Source organism: Peromyscus leucopus, chromosome 3 (genome assembly GCF_004664715.2).
Source record: "Peromyscus leucopus breed LL Stock chromosome 3, UCI_PerLeu_2.1, whole genome shotgun sequence".
In the NCBI taxonomy this organism is placed as follows: domain Eukaryota; kingdom Metazoa; phylum Chordata; class Mammalia; order Rodentia; family Cricetidae; genus Peromyscus; species Peromyscus leucopus.
The window spans coordinates 54,499,976-54,520,760 of record NC_051065.1 but is presented as its reverse complement, the minus strand read 5'-3'; the positions used below and the strand labels follow the sequence as shown (position 1 = coordinate 54,520,760).

The 20,785-nt window shown below is 39.4% G+C and overlaps 1 protein-coding gene across 2 annotated transcripts in view; it reads left to right on the top strand.

Moving 5' to 3' along the window:
• Nucleotides 1–20,785, top strand: part of Exoc4 (exocyst complex component 4) — a 754,883-nt gene that overhangs the window by 331,312 nt on the left and 402,786 nt on the right. For both annotated transcript variants that reach the window (XM_028866155.2, XM_037203667.1), the window contains exon 10: nucleotides 1,832–1,928. In XM_028866155.2, the coding sequence (XP_028721988.1) occupies nucleotides 1,832–1,928 (97 nt within the window). The remainder of the gene's footprint in view (nucleotides 1–1,831; nucleotides 1,929–20,785) is intronic.

The window sequence follows — 20,785 nt, the reverse complement described above, 5'->3', positions numbered from 1 at the left end:
GGTTTTGAAGAAACCCACCAAATAGTATGGTTTTTGTGCCAGAATTCTGAAACTGTTGAGGACTAACATGAAGTAAATGAAAAGTAGAGTACCAATTATACAATAAAAATAATGACACTGAAGGACATAACCTAGCTTAGGTGGACTTGCTAGCTGGACATGTGAGGTGGATTTGTTTACCCATTTAATAGAAGGTATTAGACCACTTTACTTCTTTTTTTAACCTTCCCCTCACTTCTTTTTTGATAGCCAAGGCCTTTATAGGCAGACTTTCCTCCCTCCCTGTATTGAAACAAGGGTCTTACATGTGTTCTGTAATTATTCTACCCTTGAGTTATATTTACAGCCTTACCAACATAAACCAAACTACATTTACCATCTGTAGACATTGTGGTTTTTCAAATGGAATACTGTGGCTTTCCAGGATATTTATGCCCCCCCCCTTAATTTTTGCTGATCAAGAGAATTTACTCATCTTGGAGTATGTAAAAGTGGAGTGAAGCTAGGGAATATAGCGATTGAATCATTAAAAATCTATGGGGGCAGGGTGCTGCTGCTAGTGGAAGCATTTCTTCCAACTTCTGAAAGTTATATGCAGCTTTGTATATTCTAAACTCTCTGCAACTAAATCTTGGCAAAATAGTGATGTAAATTGTTACTGCCTCAGAATGTGTGAGCTCGGCAATTACTTCTTGCACTTTTACCCTTTGATGTTTCAACTAATTACCTACTAAGAACCATTTCAGGAAAGAATATAAGTTCTGGTTGCCATTGCAAATCCTGCTTTAAGACTTGTGGTAGCATCGAGAAGGCAGCAATGTTACACTTTGGAAAGTATGTATCAGCAGCTTGAAATAAAATCCTGCATACCTTGTGGTACACTCTTCAAGAAAGTATCATTCTCGGTAATACAGGATGGCACTTATTGGAAAATATGAATGCTGCCAGCTCTGAATCAGTTATTCCAAGGGATGGAATGTGTATATTATATAGTTTTTAAAAGGTCTTAATGATTTTCTTTTGAATTTTTTTAAATTTTGTGCATAGGAGTGTTACCTGCACATATTTTTGTGGGCTACTTGTGTGTATGGTGCCCTAGATGACCAGAAGAGAACATTGGATCCTCTGGAACTGGAGAAGCAAATGGTTTTGAGCTACCATGTGGGTGCTGGGAATTGAATTCAGGTCCTCTAGAAGGAGCAGCACCCAGTGCTTTTAACCACTAAGCTAAATTTTTTTTGCCCCAAGTTTACTTTTCTTATTTTTTTTTATATTAAATGTACTCAAGGTACTTATGGACTATTTAAATAGCCAAGTAAACTTTCTACTATGATATAATAAAGATCTTAATAAATTACATATTTTAATAACTAGAATTCTTTCTCCTAGTATTACATAAAATAGTAGTGTGTCTTTTAATTCATGAAGTTTTTGTCTTGGTGACAATTATGGCAAATAGAATTAAATGTTTTGCAATCTGGGATGCTTTAAATGTAACTTCTTCTTTCTCTGTGTGCTCTACTGTTCAAAGAAGACACTGTTGACTAGAGAGAAATGTTTTAGCCTCAACTGCATTGTAACCTTGAGCCATTACTTTCCATGTGTCATTGATTCTTCCTGGACTTCCCTTTTTTTCTTTCCTCGTAATCGTGCCATAGATTGTTAAAGAGAAAGATTGGTCATGTCATTTACAATAGCTGTAAATACTGTGGGTAACTTAAAAGGTAGCCAGCCCTTTTGACAATACAACACTCATACAATGCTTATCTTGGTTTGCTTTATCTGTAAAACTTCCAACTAGCTAAATCTCGGTTTTCATTTTTCCTGGAAGGGGGTCCTGATGACAACTTAATTGAAGGTGGAGGAACAAAATTTGTCTGCAAACCTGGAGCCAGAAATATTACTGTCATATTCCATCCATTACTGAGGTAAGTCATCCCTATGATGTACTAACCCATGATCAATATTCTCATTATTTGTGCTGATGTGCTTAGTGCCAGTCGTTCAGCCAGCATTAAGTCAAATCATTAGAAAAAAGAAACTTGTTTCATTTTCACAGGTTTCACAGTGAAAGTTAGCCAATAGAACAGATAATATCAGCCAAGCCGCTCCCTGTTCTCAGGAGTAATAGCTCACTGACACTTGAATTTGGTTTTCTTTACTTCCTTCTCTAGTCCTGCCCATCTTCTTCCCTCCTCCTCCTCTGTTTTTGGATCTGTCTCAGTGGTTGGCAAGTCCAGGCCTGCTGGGGCTATCTAGCCTGCCATCTGTTTTCATCAACACACATTTGTTGACCACAGTTGTGCTCGTGTGTCCATGTGTAGCCTTCCTCTGCCTCTGCACTGCCATCTCAGAGATGAAGCATTACAGTGTAACTCTCAGCCTGCAAGCCTGTGTTTTGTCTCTCTATTTCTTCATAAGAAACACAGATTACTGACCCATGGTCTCTCTTACTCATTTACACTAATTACTCTTTCATTATCTTTTGAGAATTACCAAGTCCCTGAACAGATGTGATTTACAGAAACCTGAAAGATATTAACAATAAAATATATGGCTTTGTTTCTTGGAAGATAATTTGATGGTGAGCAGAATAAAATCTGTTACATTGTTCACTTCTCGATTATACTATAGTGTAGCAAAGAAAATTTCAGGATGCTTTCCCCAAAAAATATTCTAAGTCCTAAGTGCTTTTAAACAGGTCTTTTCCGCCTGAGTTAAAGGTACAATTGCTCAGTCATTACAAATTAATGATTTCTAGAGATCTTTGTGCATGACAGAGTTCAAACTGTTTATAAAATTATGGAAGGCTAAGATGCTTTATTTAATACTGTGGTTCATTAAATTAATTTTGAAAATGCATGAAGAATAAACATTGTATACATTAACAGGTAGCATGATGTTTTCATACATACAAGAATCTTGTACTACTGTGTTAAATATCTTTGAGATTTATCACTTTTGGTGCAAAACCTCAAAATCTTTTTTGAAATGTGCATTATTGTCTGCAGCCCTCCAGCTGCACCACTGCAGACTAGTTCTTTGTCTTCCTACCTCATCTCAAGTGGCTACTCATTGCTCAGCTTTTCCCATCCCGCTTCCCCTAGTCACCCTATCCTCTGTGAACCAACATTCCACTCTTAACTTCCACAAGAATGAGATCACGCCCTTTCACCCATATGTCACTAATGACAGACTTGAATAGTATTCCATTGTGTATATATATCACATTTCTTTTAGCCAGTCGTCAGCTGAAGGGTACTCTGGTTGTTTCCACTTTTGGGGGGATATGTACCTAGCATGGCAATTGCTAGATCATACAATGGTTCTCTTCTTAATTTTGGGGAAACCTTCACACTCTTTTTCCATAATGGCTGTTTTAATTGACCTTTCAGGAAATGTTCATATAATAGCTAAGATTATTTTACTGTATGCTTAAAATGGTTAATAAGGGAAATTTAATATCTTATGTTTATCACAGTTTAGAGAAAGAACTTTGGATTTATATAATACTGCTTTTCTCTGTAAAGAACCTTTATATACTCACTGTATTTGTATGTAAAGTAACAGAAACTTTTGAATTCATTACAAGGTGTATCTCAGAATAAGAGTCTAAGCCTCTAAAACTCTTGTTGCAAGTAAATTCACTTAAGAATCATGGGGTTAAGACAAATAAGACTATTTAATTGGTTAATATATATGTTACATATAATAGGTAAATTATAATGTAAAACTTCTGTATTTAACAATATTGTCCATATATATCAGGACTTTGGTAATTCGTTTAATACATGTTCATCAGTTACAATTGATTTTTAATTAGTGTTGTTAATTGCTAAGGAAGCAGGAATGTACCTGAATATTTATTGGCCTCTTCTAAAGCCAGTTTAACACTGTACTTTGCTGCTTAATTGTACCATAGTGTGAATGAATTGAGTCCTTGTATATACATTTATTTTGAGCATGGAAGGATGCCTATGGAGGGTAGAACTTAACAGGTTGTAATAACTTTCTAGTGCTTTCTAAAGAGCTGTTTTACGGCTTTTCTTACCCATTCCATTTGTATTTTAATTCTAAGTTTTGTTATTGTTGACAGGAACTGAAGGTTTGTCACATGATATAATTCACCATTAGTTATTTCTTTGTGTATCTCTTAATGTAAGTAGCAAGAACATTATGTGGCTTGCAAGGTGAATTAATTCTTTGGTAAGCATGTGACAATTACAGGCTTTACATTAGCCCTTGGCACAAATTCAAACCTTACTCCTTAAATGCACTGTTAAGTTTCAGTGAAAATAAAATAATGGACTTATAGAACTTCAAATGGCTAAGCCCTTTAGTAATTTTTACTTTTTAATTTTAGTTACTATATTCCAACATTTTCTGTGTCCATTATTTCTTCTTAAGTTTATAAATTAAATTTTGTAATTAGAATCAACACACACACACACACACACACACACACACACACACACACATATAGTTTATTTCCACTCATTGATTTTCATCATGAGTTAACTCTTTACCAGTTATATTAATAGACTATTATATTATTTATTATGTTATTCATATCAATATTAATAGACTCTTCAAACATATGTTCTTATTTAAAAGACTATTTCAAAGTGAGACAGGCAGATTAGAAGAGTGGAAAGATGTCAGCAGGAGTAGGAGACTTGAAATTTAAGATGAAAACCATAACAGGGTATCTTGGCTCATTTCTGGACTCCTTTTTTAGCTTTTGTCACCGATTATTTACTGGACTCTGCCTCTATGTAAGGCTTAAGAGAACAGGATTAGGACACAGTCTTGTCTACAAGATGCTTGCTTGGTAACCCACTTGGTAGGAGACAGAAGTCAGCAGGTCTGGGCACAGCAGCTATTGGGAAGGATGTGAATCCGTGGAATCTTTTAAATCTGCCAGGGAACATGCGTATGCAATGTTTCTCTTGAGCCAGTGTGGCAATTCTTATAATCATATATCCTCTTTTTAGTCACTGTCTTCCTCCTGCTATTCTGGGAATTTTCTACTTAGATCTAGTGACTCATATTCCTAACTCATCTCAAACTTTTTGGTTTTGTTTATCAGTTAGATTGTGATTATGAGTTGCAGAAGTAACTTTCCTCACAATGACATTTATCATGAATTCTTTAGTAGCAACTAATAGACTGTGTAAGCTTCCTTGTATCTTTTGCTGAGCTTAAATATTTTCCTCACTGGGAGACAGAATTTCTTCTGCCGCACCCCCCCCCCCCCGCCGGCATCAGTGGTGCTCTGTCTTCTGGAAACTTTGCATATAGCTTTGTACACTTCATTTATGAAGAAAGTACTTTCGTCACTTTGCTTCAGCTGGCAGTGTGTTTTTCAGTGCCTAGAGGGGTTTCTGAATTGGAGATGGGACTGCCCTTCTGAGAGTGCTGCAGAGTTGATTCCCGTTATTTTGTTTGATATATTCCCAGAAGTCATTTGTGCTTTCCTCTCATAAAATTATACTACAAGGTCTTCCATTCTAGTAACCTTGTAGTCTTATTTTTGTACTCTCCTCATAACCATGGCAGCCGTATCACTTGGAAATCACATAGGATGTTGGAGACAAATGTACTGCCTTCCAATTGTTCACCATATTTACTTGGCTGGTGCTTTTATATTTGTTTAATATTTTTCCTTACTGTTTACTTTTGGTCAATCTTGTATCTTGAAAAGATGGGGGATAGAATCATCTTGCTTGCTTTACTCTAAGCCTACCAAGAAATTGTAAGCAATTGAAGCCCTAACCAAAGCTTGCAATGAGAAGAGGTCGTTTAATCAATTTTTCTGCCTGTTGATCTAAATGAGAAAAAGCATATTGAAACAAATTTTCTATTGGCCAAATTACAATGAGTTTTAATTTTCTTTGTATGTTAGCTTGCATGTTGATTTCTGCAATTTAATTTTTATGACTGTGACTGAGCAATGCCTTTATATTTCAGGAATGCAAGGGCCTTATCCTTCAAAAATTAAAAGTTCAAACAACAAGGGAATTTTACAATGTGTTATTTCTGTTGCTCGGTGTTTTGTAGAGAGTCTGAGTTGGGAAGGTCTTTGTGAGAGCATGTCTGTTAATCAGACCTGAGGATGCAGTAAGAGGAGCAGCCTGAATATTTGAGGGAAGAATCCCTGGCCAGCAGAAACGCAAATGAAAAGGGAAAGGTGACTATTTTCCAAGAACCACCATGGGCTTGCTGAGGCTGGGTGTATTCCCCAATGGTCCCTGTTGGAGGATGTGAATTGGAAGCTTATACTCAAAGTAGTAGAATATAAATGGGTTCCTTTTGCTTCAATAAAGAGGGCAATACATTTAGACTGAAAAAATATAGGAACTACCTATGTAATTCCCAAAAGCTTGGAAAGTATAGAGAAAGCCTGATAATGCTGGCATTCAGGAAAAATTATTATATTAGGCCTCTTACTTGATTTGAAGTACAGAACTCTTTCTAAGGACTAGTTTAGTATAACTTAGTGTAGTTAGTATAGATTATTATTACATCAAAAATGATATATCCCTCCTAACAATGATATATCAAGAAGCAAAATATGTAATTTGATGTAGCTCATTTTTATTATATTCTCCAGTGTTGTTTGGCAAATGCTATGTTGTTTGGAAAATCAGAATGTCACACAGAATTTATCCCATGTGTGGTTTCTGATACAATGTACTTTCAAATATACTTATAAAGTCTTGTTTTCCACTGAAGCAGTGAATGGTCTGGCAGGCTTCATTACAAAAGTCCTGGTTTGTTTTAGGTTTTGTAGTAGATTTACATGCTAATCTTTCTAAAGAATAACTACAGAAGAATGACTTCTTTGGCAAATTACATGTTAGCCTAAACCTAGTCTAGCACAATGGGTCTGTTTTGAAAATATTTCCAAGGTTATAAAACCTTTCTAATAGAAACCTTACTTTAAAATCTTACTTAATTTCTTTCCCTGTTCCTGTTGGATTTCCCCCTTATATTCAAAAGTGTAGAATAATGCCTTCATTTCTTAATAGTGGTTATGTAGGTATCTGTGTGTTCATATGGTTTGCTTTGAAAGGAAGATGTAGTTTGAATATTTAGAATAAACATTCTATATTTTTTGCCAATTTATGTAGCAGGTTTTCTTTTGAGTCACCACCTATCTCCCAAATCATGATATGGAGAATATTATTAGTTATGAATGCTTGACCTTAGCTTAGGCTTGTCCTAGTAGCCCTTATAACTTATTTTAACCTGTTTCTATTCATCTATGTTTTGCCTCGGAGCTTTTTACCTTTCTTTCATTCTGTATGTCCTACTTTGTGTCTGTCTGGCGGCTACCTGTCTGGCTAGTCCTGAGGCATCTCCCTCTCTTTCTCCCTTGTTCTCTTCTCTCTCATTCTTTCAAGCCTAGATTCCTCCTTCTACTTATTCTCTCTGCCCACCAAACCCCACCTATCCCTCCTCTGCCTAACTATTGGTTGTTCAGCTTTTTATTAGACCAATCAGGTACCTTAGGCAGGTCAGGGAGACAAATGCAACTCATCTTTACATAACTAGCAATGCAGCATAAACAAAATGAAACATAGCTTTATATAGTTAAAGTAATATTCCAAAACAAATGCTTTTATCTTTGAGAAGTGTAGAAAAGTTGTTTCAACTAAGACAGTTTGATATTTACAGTGATATTTGGTAGTGTTATTCCAAGCATCCACATGTATGTGATATGTTTATACAGAAACATGCTTGTTCTTTTATTTTAAGTGATTTTTTTAAATTATTTTTTATTTTGTGATGTTTTGCTTGCATGTGTATGTCTGTGTGAGAGTGTTGGATCCCTGGAACTAGAGTTATGGACAATTGTGAGCTGCTATAATGGGTGCTTGGAACTGAACCCAGGTCTTCTAGAAGAGAAGCCAGTGCTCTTTACTGCTCAACCATCTCTTCAGCCTCAACATGCTTGTTCTTGCTAAAGCTTAGGTGCACAATTTCAAAGGTACTGGTGATGATACTGTGAGTCATATGCTATTCATAAATTGGGGGGGGCAATATGACCACTATGTTGCATTCCTAAGAAACAGAACTGTCTTTTTCTGAATTATGAAATTAATTTACAGACTATATGACCTATGAAGCCTAAGGTGCACTGAGCATTGGTTTATGTAGATTCTAAAACCCACATGAGTACTTGCTTTCAACTTTACATTACAAATATTAACTGCTTTTAATCTTTCATAAACATTTGGAAATTAAATCATGTTTTTTTGTTTGCTTTTTGTTGTTTTTGTTTGTTTGTTTTGTTTTGTTTTTTTTTTTTCGAGATAGGGTTTCTCTTTGTAACAGCCCTGGCTCATTTTGTGAGCCAGGCTGGCCTTCAGACTCACAGAGTTCCTCCTACCTCTGCCTCCCAAGTGCTGGAAGTAAAGGCGTGCACCACCACTGCCCCGTGAAATCACATTTTGTATTCTCATCTTCTCTTAACCTTTATCTCTTCTACCATGTTATGTGATACATGCTACACATTGGTTGCAACACCCTGTACCTGAGTGAAATGAAAGTCAGTCAGGGAGTCAAACCACTTCTCTGTGCACCCTTCAACAATGTTGAAAGAAGTCATTTGGTAATCCACTTACACATAAAGTACAGATAATTCTATGAAAAATAAAAGGAAATTTAAAAATCAACTGGAAATATTAGAAGTGTTAGAAATGTGGGTATATGTAATGAGACTTGATGCTAATTAGTGATGGGTTTCTAATGAAAAATCAGTAGAAATACGAGGCAGTATCTACCCTGTAGATGCATAACCGGCAGCTGAGTTCAAGAAGAGTTAACTGTACGCTCAATTGGTAGGTGCACATTCTTTGGTTCTGTGACTCTAGTTCTGACACACGTGCTGCTTCTGAAATCTGGATTGATGTATTTCTTTCAGAATGTTCATTTGGGATTTCAGGGATTTTGTTGGTGTTTGGTTGGTTGGTTGGTTCGTTGTTTTTAAACATATCAGCACTACTGATTGCCATTGGCAGGACTGGAAATTCTAATGTCTTCTGCACACTTTTTAGCTTGACTTTTTCTCCACATTGGACTGTGGGGTTCTTTTCAGATCTGGAGTGTTACTAGAGATCACCCCTCTCTTCTCTGTAGTTTAGTTAGCTTTACTCCCCCCTTACCTCACTCTGTTTTTTCTCTTTCTGTTTGCTCTTTTCCTGTTTTGTTTTATCATAGCAACTTATTCATGTAGTGAATTCATTCTTGCAGTGACTCTGTCTTTCTACCACTGTAAAGACTAAAACATAACACACTGCACTAAAATTATCCAAACTGTGCTGCTGTGATTTCTAAATTATATGCTGAAATTTTATATTTATTAATTCTCTCACTCTCCATTAACATTATTGATAGTGTAAATATAAAAGTCAGAAGTAAAACTTTTCAGTGCAGAAATTTACATCGTTTCTGTACTGCTCTTTATGTATTCTGAACATGCATTTGTCTTTTGGATTGTATTAGCCAAAATATGCCTACTCAGCATCAGTGAAGTATGTTTATATCCAGCTAAAGGCCTATTTACATCTGGTTTTGGAATATAAGTTGATAATGAAATGTAAGATCAAAATAATGTAGGCATGCCTAAAGAAAAGTGTAATTTCCGTCTTTAATAATACATTCCTTTAGGTGTAGGCTATGCATTCTCTCTGTTCAATTTGGAAGCTTTACCTATTCCCTGTTCCCTTCCGTGTGCACTCTCTCTTCCCCTCCTCTTCTCCTTTCCTCTTCCACTTCCTCCCTCCACTCTCCCTCCCTCCACTCTCCCTCCCTCCACTCTCCTTCCCTCCAGTCCCCTCCCTCCACTCTCCCTCCCTCCACTCCCCTCCCTCCACTCTCCCTCCCTCCACTCTCCCTCTCTCCATTCTCCCTCCCTCCACTCTCCCTCCCTCCACTCCCCTCCCTCCACTCCCCTCCCTCCACTCTCCCTCCCTCCACTCTCCCTCCCTCCACTCTCCCTCCCTCCACTCTCCCTCTCTCCACTCCCCTCCCTCCACTCTCCCTCCCTCCACTCTCCCTCCCTCCACTCTCCCTCCCTCCACTCTCCCTCCCTCCACTCCCCTCCCTCCACTCTCCCTCCCTCCACTCTCCCTCCCTCCACTCTCCCTCTCTCTCTCCACTCTCCCTCTCTCCCTCCACTCTCCCTCCCTCCACACACACTCCCTCCACTCTCCCTCTCTCCCTCCACTCCCCCTCCCTCCACTCTCCCTCTCTCCCTCCACTCTCCCTCTCTCCCTCCACTCTCCCTCTCTCCCTCCACTCTCCCTCCCTCCACACACACTCCCTCCACTCTCCCTCTCTCCCTCCACTCCCCCTCTCTCCCTCCACTCTCCCTCTCTCCCTCCACTCCCCCTCCCTCCACTCCCCCTCCCTCCACTCTCCCTCCCTCCACTCTCCCTCTCTCCCTCCACTCTCACTCCCTCCACTCCCCCTCCCTCCACTCTCCCTCCCTCCACTCTCGCTCCCTCCACTCCCCCTCCCTCCACTCTCCCTCCCTCCACTCCCCCTCCCTCCACTCTCCCTCCCTCCACTCTCCCTCCCTCCACTCCCCCTCTCTCCACTCTCCCTCTCTCTCTCCACTCTCCCTCCCTCCACTCTCCCTCTCTCCCTCCACTCTCCCTCCCTCCACTCTCCCTCTCTCCCTCCACTCTCCCTCCCTCCACTCTCCCTCCCTCCACTCTCCCTCTCTCCCTCCACTCCCCCTCCCTCCACTCTCCTTCCCTCCACTCTCCCTCTCTCCCTCCACTCTCCCTCCCTCCACTCCCCCTCCCTCCACTCTCCCTCCCTCCACTCCCCCTCTCTCCCTCCACTCTCCCTCCCTCCACTCTCCCTCTCTCCACTCTCCCTTCCTCCACTCTCCCTCCCTCCACTCCCCCTCCCTCCACTCCCCCTCTCTCCACTCTCCCTCTCTCTCTCCACTCTCCCTCTCTCCCTCCACTCTCCCTCTCTCCCTCCACTCTCCCTCCCTCCACTCTCCCTCTCTCCCTCCACTCCCCCTCCCTCCACTCTCCTTCCCTCCACTCTCCCTCTCTCCCTCCACTCCCCCTCCCTCCACTCCCCCTCCCTCCACTCTCCCTCCCTCCACTCTCCCTCCCTCCACTCTCCCTCCCTCCACTCTCCCTCCCTCCACTCTCCCTCCCTCCACTCTCCCTCCCTCCACTCTCCCTCCCTCCACTCTCCCTTCCTCCACTCTCCCTCCCTCCATACACACTCCCTCCTCTCTCCTCTCTCCCTGTCTCACTTTCTCCTGTCTCCCTGTCTTTCTTTCTCTCTCCATTGATTAAGTTATTTCTACTTTGCTGACTTTGATATCAGGGCTTCTGTATCCGACTAATTCTCTTCTTTGATAACTTCAACTTTTAAATTTTCATGAATGGTTATTTGAATATTTGTTCATTTTTAATTTACTCGTCATTCAGAACTAAGAATTAACCTTTTCAAAGAAAGATAATTGATAATATTAAATCAACATTCTTAAGCAAATATGGGGATATAGTATAGTTTTGAGGAAATAAGTTCAGTCAAATGGGGAAGGGAGGAGCTTGGCAAGTGTGATTAGCCAGGAGCCCTTTAGAGGGAAGCATTACAAATGAGAGTTCAGGTATGGCCCTCTGGAGTCTAGGGAAAGCTTCACGTGAGTGGTTACCATAAAGCACATGCTGTGGGCCATAGTGGGGAGTTGGAAAACTATTTTTCACAAAACAAAAATGAAAATTACAAATAATTAGGACAGATTGAAAAGTGGGGACAAGGATAGGCATTAGTGGAGCATGCCTCTAAATCCCAGCGCTGGCAGAGGCAGGCAGGCGGATCTCTGAGTTCGAGGCCAGACTGGCAGACTGGTCTACAGAGCAAGTTCCAGAAAGGCCAGGGCTACATAGTTCCTCGTGGCCTCTTTTGGTGTAGCTAGCATTACTGTGAGCCACTGAAGCTCTTTGGCTGTGCCACGAATGCTCAGGCTGTTTCCTCTGGGAAGCCAATGAAACCTTTTAAAATGTACTTTTGCCTTGTGTGTCTGTGTGAAGTATGATAGGAAAATGTTAAAATGTAAAAAAAGAAATAAGAATAATAATGAAAAGTGTAAGAAAATCAGTCCTGTACCTATTCTTCACAATGTAATTAGAAATCTGAAACCTTCTGGACAGCGTAGATGTTCCTTAATACCCATAAATGCATCTGAGTGTGTTTTGTTTTTTTCTTATTTCAACTCTTTTAGGAAAATTGAAAGATTGATTTCTCTAAATAAAGAAACACCAATATCTTTCTCTGAACTGCCACTCCCTCTCCCATATAAGTGTTAGTTTATTATATTTTCTTTTACATATGATTTGATTAGTAAATGAATTACCCCCTCCCTCCCTCCCTCCCTCCCTTCCTCCCTCCCTCCCTCTTTCTTTGAGACTGGATCTCCTGTATAGCTCATGGCTTCCTCAATCTGAGCATCTTCTTTTCTCTACCTCCTAAGTGCTGCAGTTAGAGGCCATGCATGACCACTCCTGGCTGACTTGTTGATTTTCAGGGGTCAACTCTGACTTTGAGTGGGAGTTGACTATACTTTACAATGAACTGAATTTGAAGACATTTAAATATTTATATATCTGTTATGATAAATTAAAAATATATTTAAAAAAAGTATATATGCTGTGTTTCTTTCACTTCTTGCTTCTTAACACCTGCCACCCCACCCCACCCCACAAATATTTATGTAGAACTTAACTTTTTGTGTAGCACTGTCCAGGGAGCTTTCTAGAACTTCTTTCTTTTCCTTTTTTCTTTCTTTCTTTTTTTTTTTCAAGACAGGATTTTTCCGTGTAGTTTTGGTGCCTGTCCTGGATCTCTCTCTGTAGATCAGGCTGGCCTTGAACTCACAGAGATCTGCCTGGCTCTGCCTCCTGAGTGTTGGGATTAAAGGCGTGTACCACCACTGCCTGGCTCTGGAACTTCTTTCTTAATTAGAATATTGTGGTGATTTGAGTACAAAAGGAACTCCATAATGAGGAAGTCCACCTTTCCATCACTTCTGGATTTCCTGACCTTTATCAAGGTATTTGTCATAAAGACACTTTGACTATTGTGCAGGCAGATCCTTTTCTAACTCATATCTAGCCTTGACCCTTATCACTTGGTGTCCAAATTAAAAAAAAAAAAAGGCAAAAAATAAACTTATTATCTTTATGTTAAATTAGATTTAATTTAACATAAACATGTTAATGTTGCCTAGAAGACTCTTGTTCCTGCTTCCTCTTGTATTCAGTGTTAGAAATTTCTTCTGGTTCTACTTCTGTGTCTTCAATTTTCCTGTTGGCATTGCTTTAGTCTCTTAGCTTCCCTACTACTCCCATTATGCCAGATCTGACCTTTCTTAACCCACCTGCATCAGCTCTGTGAGGGGCTCATGCTGCCTGCCTGCTTGTCCTGACTTTATGTTCCCTGCCCACTTAGTCTGAATTGTTGGTATAAAGCATCACACCTGGCACTCCCACTCTGCATAGAACTCTCATGCTCACCTCTCAGTCTAGATCCATAACTCATTTCTTATTTTGGGCCTCTCATGCTATAATCTGCCCACAAATTGGAAATTGGCCTTCTTATTAGGAGAAAGTGGGGACATCTGTAATTACTGATGATTATTTGGAAAGGTGGCAGAATATTGATGAAAATAGAGTTGAGTTATATTAAATATAAAATTGGAAGTCTGCCTGGAAGATAGGAAAGGAAAATCAGAGTAGAACCTTTACTAAAATAGTATAAGCCAGATAAGTTATTGATAGTCATGACTGAACTCAAGATTATATGAATATTAATTAGATATTGAATCTTATGATGGCAATGGAAATCCTTCAGAAAACAAAATGCTTGAGGTCAAATACAGAGATTATGCCAAAGAAACAAAACCAGCAGATGAGTGGGTAGGAGCATGGAGTAGGAGGAGAGAATAAATCACATCCCAGCTCCTCCCATATTTTTCTCATTCATTACAATTAACATATGTTTATTTAGAATTAACCAAGACAAAAGGAAGAGGCAATCTTCTAAGACTATGACTTTCTAGTACATGAATAACGATAACCTTATCACAAGCATTATGATACTTTTAAGATATTTGTAATAACAAAGATTAGGTAATATATAAGTAGCAGTTTATAAATTACATCCAAAGATATTTTCATGTTTGGTGATCACACAAATCCTAAGATACGGGGTTGGGGATTTAGCTCAAGGCTCTGGGTTCGGTCCTCAGCTCTGGGGAAAAAAAATCCTAAGATACAATTTGAAAAGATTGTGTAATGAGGCCTCATTTCATGGATGGGACTTTATATCCAGCTCTTATTGAGGTACAGTTTTGGAGGCTGGACACAAATCAGTGAATCTGGTTTTGTTTTGTTTTGTTTTGTTTTCGTTTTTTTGAGACAGGGTTTCTCTGTGTAGTTTTGGTTCCTGTCCTGGATCTTGCTCTGTAGGTCAGGCTGTCCTCCAACTCACAAAGAAATACCTAGCTCTCCTAGTGATGGGATTAAAGGCGTGCACCACCACCGCCCAGCTTTTTGTTTTTGTTTTAGTTTTTTTTTTTTTTAATTTGAATTTAAAAACTGTTCTTTCTATTATGTGGAGTTTTAAGTCCCATGTACTAAGGATTTTGTTCAGGTATCTGAGCCCTCTACATTTTGAGGTTCCTGCCACATCTAAGTCTGGGTGTCTGCTTACTTAGTAAGGAATAATCATATCAAAGACGAGATCCAAAGACTGTTATCTTTCGCCTTCAGTTTTCATTTTACTTTCTACAGTTCATGGAAGCACCCTTTGCCTCTGGAAGTTTGTCAGTGGGCATCTGTACCACCCTCTCTTGTACTGTGTCCATTTTCTCTTCATGTCAATCTGTTTCCTCTTCTTTTTCCTGGTAAATTGTTTATTCCCTTATGCAACATGCTCTTGTGAGAACTTTCTAGAACCTCTTTTTGTCTTCTTTCTTTCACTGCTTCCCCCCTCTGCTCTCTGTCCCTTGGAAGGCCTAACCCGCATGTGTGCGCAGATGTGTCTTCTCATGTTCCTAGCTTATGAGACAGTTGTCAGAGTCAATTGTTTTTGCATAACTAGATCTTTGATAATATGAAACTCTTGTATAATATTGGAGTGACCAGCCTTAATGTTATACATCCCAGGGGCTCAAGAGAGAAAACCTCAAACAGCAAGGACTATTTTTGGGAAATAGAATTCCAGCACACCGAGCTCTTTAGTCCACTTGTTTTAATTCTTCTGGGATAACATCCTATTTACACAGCTTCAGTTCTGTTCTTGTGCCTAGCTCCTTTCTTGCCTGATTTCTTTCTCTATTTGTCTACTGCTCCCTCCCTCTAAGTTCTATCTTAATTCTCTCATCTTAATTCTGCCTCATCCAGGTCCCTTCATCTTGTTCTTACCTAGCTAGTACTTCCCCATCTGGCTCTTTCTCATCTTCCATCTTGTCCACATGTTCTTTCTGATCAAAATCCACCTTATCCCTCTCTGTTCTCTGTCTCAAAGTTCTCCCCAAGTCTCTCAGGAGTCCAGTTTAAACCCAAGCAATAGCAATCCCCTGGTTGAGCAAGGTTACCAGGCTTGAATTGTATGGGGTCATAAAGGTAGGTAAGAATTTTCCTCAGGCAGTGACTGTCAGGCCTTCTTTTGCAACCCAAAATGGGAGTGGTAAAAGAGGAGGTCACCTGAGTGCTAACGACCAGTTAGTACATCAAAAAGGAGATTTATGTGCTCAGTCTACATTCTGAGAATTGGTTAGGTAAGAAGTTAGAGGTCTATAAAGTTAGTAAGGCTGTAAGAAAGGAGGGTCTGAGCTAAATTGTGTAAAGCTATTACTTAAGGTCCATTTGACCTAGGCGGTATCTCCTTGTGGAATTTACCTTAAATCAGGAGACTAGCATGTGGTGGTCTGGACTGTTATTTCTGTTAATCCTTGAAAGTGGCTAAGGGAGATAACCGATTCCAGTGCTGAAAGGGGAGAAACGGATGGGCTGGGGGAAGGAAGCCTTTCCTGAAGCTGTTCTTCAAATACCTTGAATGTGTATGTTCAGAGAATAATCAGTCAACCCTGTTAGCCCTTCTTAGGGAAAAATCAATTGAGAAAACTATGAAGGCACACAGATTTTCATAACAGAAGACAGCTGATATTATAACAAGCCAAGTAACACCAAAAACTCCTTGGAATTTGGCTTCCGCTGAAGGAATTCCTTGATCCCTTTGCCATAACCAGCTGAGTTCTTACAATATTTTCCTGCAGCTGTAGCATGAAACAATACTAGTTTCTCAGTAAATACTTGAGGAATGAATTTTGGTGAATTCAGCAATGTGAATTTTTCCTTAAGAGAAATACTGTAGTTTTCTCCATCAGAACCAGAGTAAAGTGGGTACAGACATCTGTTTTTTCTGGTGCCACACAGGTCATGGATCATAGATCATCCTATGTACCTTGTGGTCATTGCCTTCTAAAACACATTTGCTTCCAGATCTCTTCTTGTGGTAGCTTCTGGTACTCCAGTAGATAAGCTGCAAGTCTCCATTTCTAACTGGGCTTTCTAGTGTAGTTACTCAAGGAAGATGAACTTCTACCCAGGCCTTGGAAATAAATATGAGGGTGACACTAAGGAGGTCATTCACTTCTTTTGCTGTAGTCCTGCTTTATGTTTGCTAGCAGAGTGCCTGTGTTTGATTTAGGATGACAGTGTGTTAGGACTGTTAATTTCCCATGACAGCTTATGGAACGTCCCCTCCTTGTCTTTTCCCAAACCTAGGCACATGTATCAGAGGAACTCCTGTGTGCGACGTTTGTTTGACTTTGTCTGTCAGAAAAGTGCCACAGCAAGTCAGTCAGGTTTCACATTTGCAAACATACTTCCACCTTACTGAACATCACAAAGGCTATCAAGAATTTCATTTCCCTGTATGTTCTCCTCCTAGAGGGGAAACCCCTATAGGCGTTAATGTCATTGGGACTTGTCAGAGCCTTTGGAGCTTCTGCTAGGTGGTTTTGGCATAGTTTGCTTTTGGAAGAAGGCTTGCCTGACCATTTTGCAACCTTCCAAGCAACCTAACGTGAATTCTGTATTTTGCTGCAGTACAAACCTATCTTTGAAACATTAGTTATTATCTGACATTCTTTTTTTTTTTGTTTATCCTACTTTCTCTGAAAAAGCAAAGAATAAGCTTTTCCAATTGGCCTTGATACTGATAAAATAAATACCTTTTTCTTTTTTTTCCTGCCAGCCTTCTAGATTCTTTTTACTAGCACACTCCCACTCTGTGTTCAGTGGGACTTGAGTGAAATGTATGTTTGTGAGCCATTCATATTTCACATACTGTTTCATGTGGTGGATGATAAATACCCTCCAAGAGTGAGAACCAGTTGCACTTCAATATGTAATTAATAATCACATTTCCAAAGAAGTTTGCATTTGGTTAGAACATAGCCAGTGGTATGTCTTCTGCAGAGAGAAGAAAGGGAAAAATAGAAGCATTTATAATGCAATCAGCACACCCCTCTATAATTTATGATTATTAGCATATCCTAGGAGACCCTGATGTTTGAATGTCTTTAAGATAGCACAAAGGCTCTCCCAAACAAATATGACAGAATTACTTGAGGGAGCACATTAAGACAGCAGGCATGGTCCTTAATAGATCAACAATGTATATACTCATTATCACAGCAAACTCCAGGAAAACCATCACCGAAACCACAAGGAGTCAGGTTACTGATGCAGTCCTGGTGATTCTGCTTATACTGCTCACATCCAATTTATCATCATATGTTTGAAACCATGCAAACATTGAATCTCTTCAACATTAACCTTGTTTCCTTCTTGTAGCTGGATATAGTGGAGTATACATTTTGATCACTTGTTATGTTGTGTAGAAGAAAATATATATAACACTTTCGATTTTATACTGTACATAGAATAAATGATAGTTTCCAAACATTATGAATCTATGATATTTGAATAATATAATATGGGCTTACTCACCTAAGTGTGCATATCCTGGGACTCACTTTTATAATTCGCTTTTGTATTCTTCATGTTTCAATCACCTCACATGATGAAAGGATAGCTAAAATACTTGAACCTTAGAGATCTGCCCAGTTATGTTGTAAGTATGTTGAAAGCATCACCTCCTTTCACCTTTCTGGAAACTCTCTGTTATCATTTCCATCCTGTATCTGAAAAACATGACTCTAAGAGAGATGGAGTAGATTGACCAAAATTGTACTATTGTAAATGTAGTGGCTGAGATGCAAGTCTGAGTCAGAGGCTCCAGAGCCCTGAGTTCTGCTTCTTTCTTTGTAGTGAGGGTGTATGCCTCCATTCAACACCCTAAAGTGAAGCGGCATCTCAGGAGCTGTACTCCTCGGTGATAAAGCAGACTGGTCTCTTTCACCCTAGAATATCATTACATTATGATATTTTGGAAATAGTTCATGAATGCAGTTCTTCTGCTGGGTTAGAGTAAATGGTTTTTCTATTAAACAACTAAAATGAGAATATATATCATGGCCAGCTCCGAGTCTCAGAGACACTGCAGACCAGGTCAAGGCCTCTCTGCATATGTCATATTCATGGTACTCCAGTCTGTTGATTGTGCCTGCCTCTTCATTTGTTCTCTGAAAAAAAAAAAAAGAAAAGAAAAGAAAATCAACAAAGTTTGGAGCCATTTTAGAAGGAAGCATTATAGTCTAACTGGTTAGTTTGAGTATAATAGTTTATATACTTTAAAGACATTTACTATATAAACTTATAAATGATAAAAATTTCTAGCCAATTTAAAATAAAATTTGTTTAAAAGAAATTTCCCTATCTCAGAAAAGGCACCAAATATTTTAGAGTATGGCCTTGAGCTGGAGAGATGGCTCAGGGGTTAAGACTGTGAACTGCTCTTCCAAAGGACTCTGCTTTGATTCCCAGCACACATGTCTGGTGGTTACACACACACACACACATACACACACACACACACACACACACACACACACACACACACACAGAGAGAGAGAGAGAGAGAGAGAGAGAGAGAGAGAAAGAGATTCAGAGACACAGAGAGACAGAGACAGAGACAGAGAGACAGGGACAGAAATAATAAAAGAAAATTTTTTCACAAAGTACAGCACAATGAGTTTCTCATTTACTTTGTTTCTTAGGATATAGTGAAATGAATCTCTTATGTTGACAAAGGGGATTGTTTCCATCTTTAGCCTTGTCTTCAAGAGAATATGAGCCTATGTGTGTCATGGCATTATTTTATTTTGCAAATAACTCCTGCATTTGTAAGCTCTTCTTCTTACAACATATAGGGAGTATATTATTCCCAAATATTCACTATAGACTGGTTTCCAACACATGTATATCTCAGTGTCTGAAAATTCTTCATACTAATATAATATAGAATAGGGAAGGAAAACTATCCTGACTTACATTCAGGTAGTTTGTTGGTACCATCTTGCTACGCTTTAGTCTTTATGAATGGACATATTAATGTATTTATTTGGAAGCATGTCAGTAGGATTTTCATTTTGATTCAGAAGCATAACATTGTTTTAATTCATCCAGTTGTTCATTTCATGTTTACGCTTTTCCAAAGTGACTGTGAGACAGTTGACCAAATACTTTGTTTGAGAAGCAGCTGAAAAGTGAACATGTGGTAAAACCACTCCAGGATTGATTGATCAAAGAGAAGCAGAGCGGCTTCAGTTTTGTACTTACTTCTCTTAATCTGCTTGGGTTTTTCCAGTTAGTGCCCCCCGCCCCTTTTTAGACACGGTTTCTTTGTGTGGCTCTGGAGCCTTTCCTGGAACTCACTCTGTAGCCCAGGCTGGCCTTAAACTCACAGAGATTTGCCTGCCTCTGCCTCCTGAGTGCTGGGATTAATGGCATGTGCCACCACCACCCAGCTCCAATTAGTGCCTTTAATACTAGGACAAGAAAAAGGTGTAACTATAATTGTGTTGTATGTATTTCAGTAGGTGTGGTTTTTAATGGAAACTTAGTTTATAACCATGTTTTTTTTTTTAACTCAACTGGGAATTTTCTTGTTCTTATTTTCTTGAAATAATATCTCCCTCCCTTTTTAGAGTATTAGACTTGCACACTCTGTATTAATTGTTCCTGGTGTTTGTAAGTTATCCTGCGGAACCTCTGCTTCTGTGGATTATCTCTTTCTCCAGATATCAATACAACCATTACTAAGTCCAGAAGCATTTCCATCACCACTTTCCTTGCCATTATCATTTCTTCAGTGGTATTTCATTCACTTTTAAATATAGGAGGCAGGGTTCACAGCCTAGACAAGCAAATAAGTGTAAGTAGTGTGTATTTCCCAGCCTGTTCCACAACCTCCTGCCAGCTCCTGCCATGTGTGAAGTCCTACTCCCTTCCTACCACTGAAGGCTGTAATCTGGTGTCTGCCACTCTCATTTGTGTTTCTGGAAAGGGAAGGGAATGGTTTCACTGTTTGGAGTTTGCTGTCTTAGCATCCTTCTGAAAACTTCACTGTTCACCAGATTTTGTCTCCTTTTGAACACTGTGATCTGAACGTCATCTTCGTTTCTGTAGCAAGACTGCACTAGGTAGCTCAGCTTAATCCTCTACCTGTCTGTCTCTGTGGCTGCTATTGGTAGTCTAGGGGGTTATTGAAAGGAAAAGTATGGCTTCGTGATTATATACCTTAGTATATTCTTAACTATTGGATTGGGCCTAGG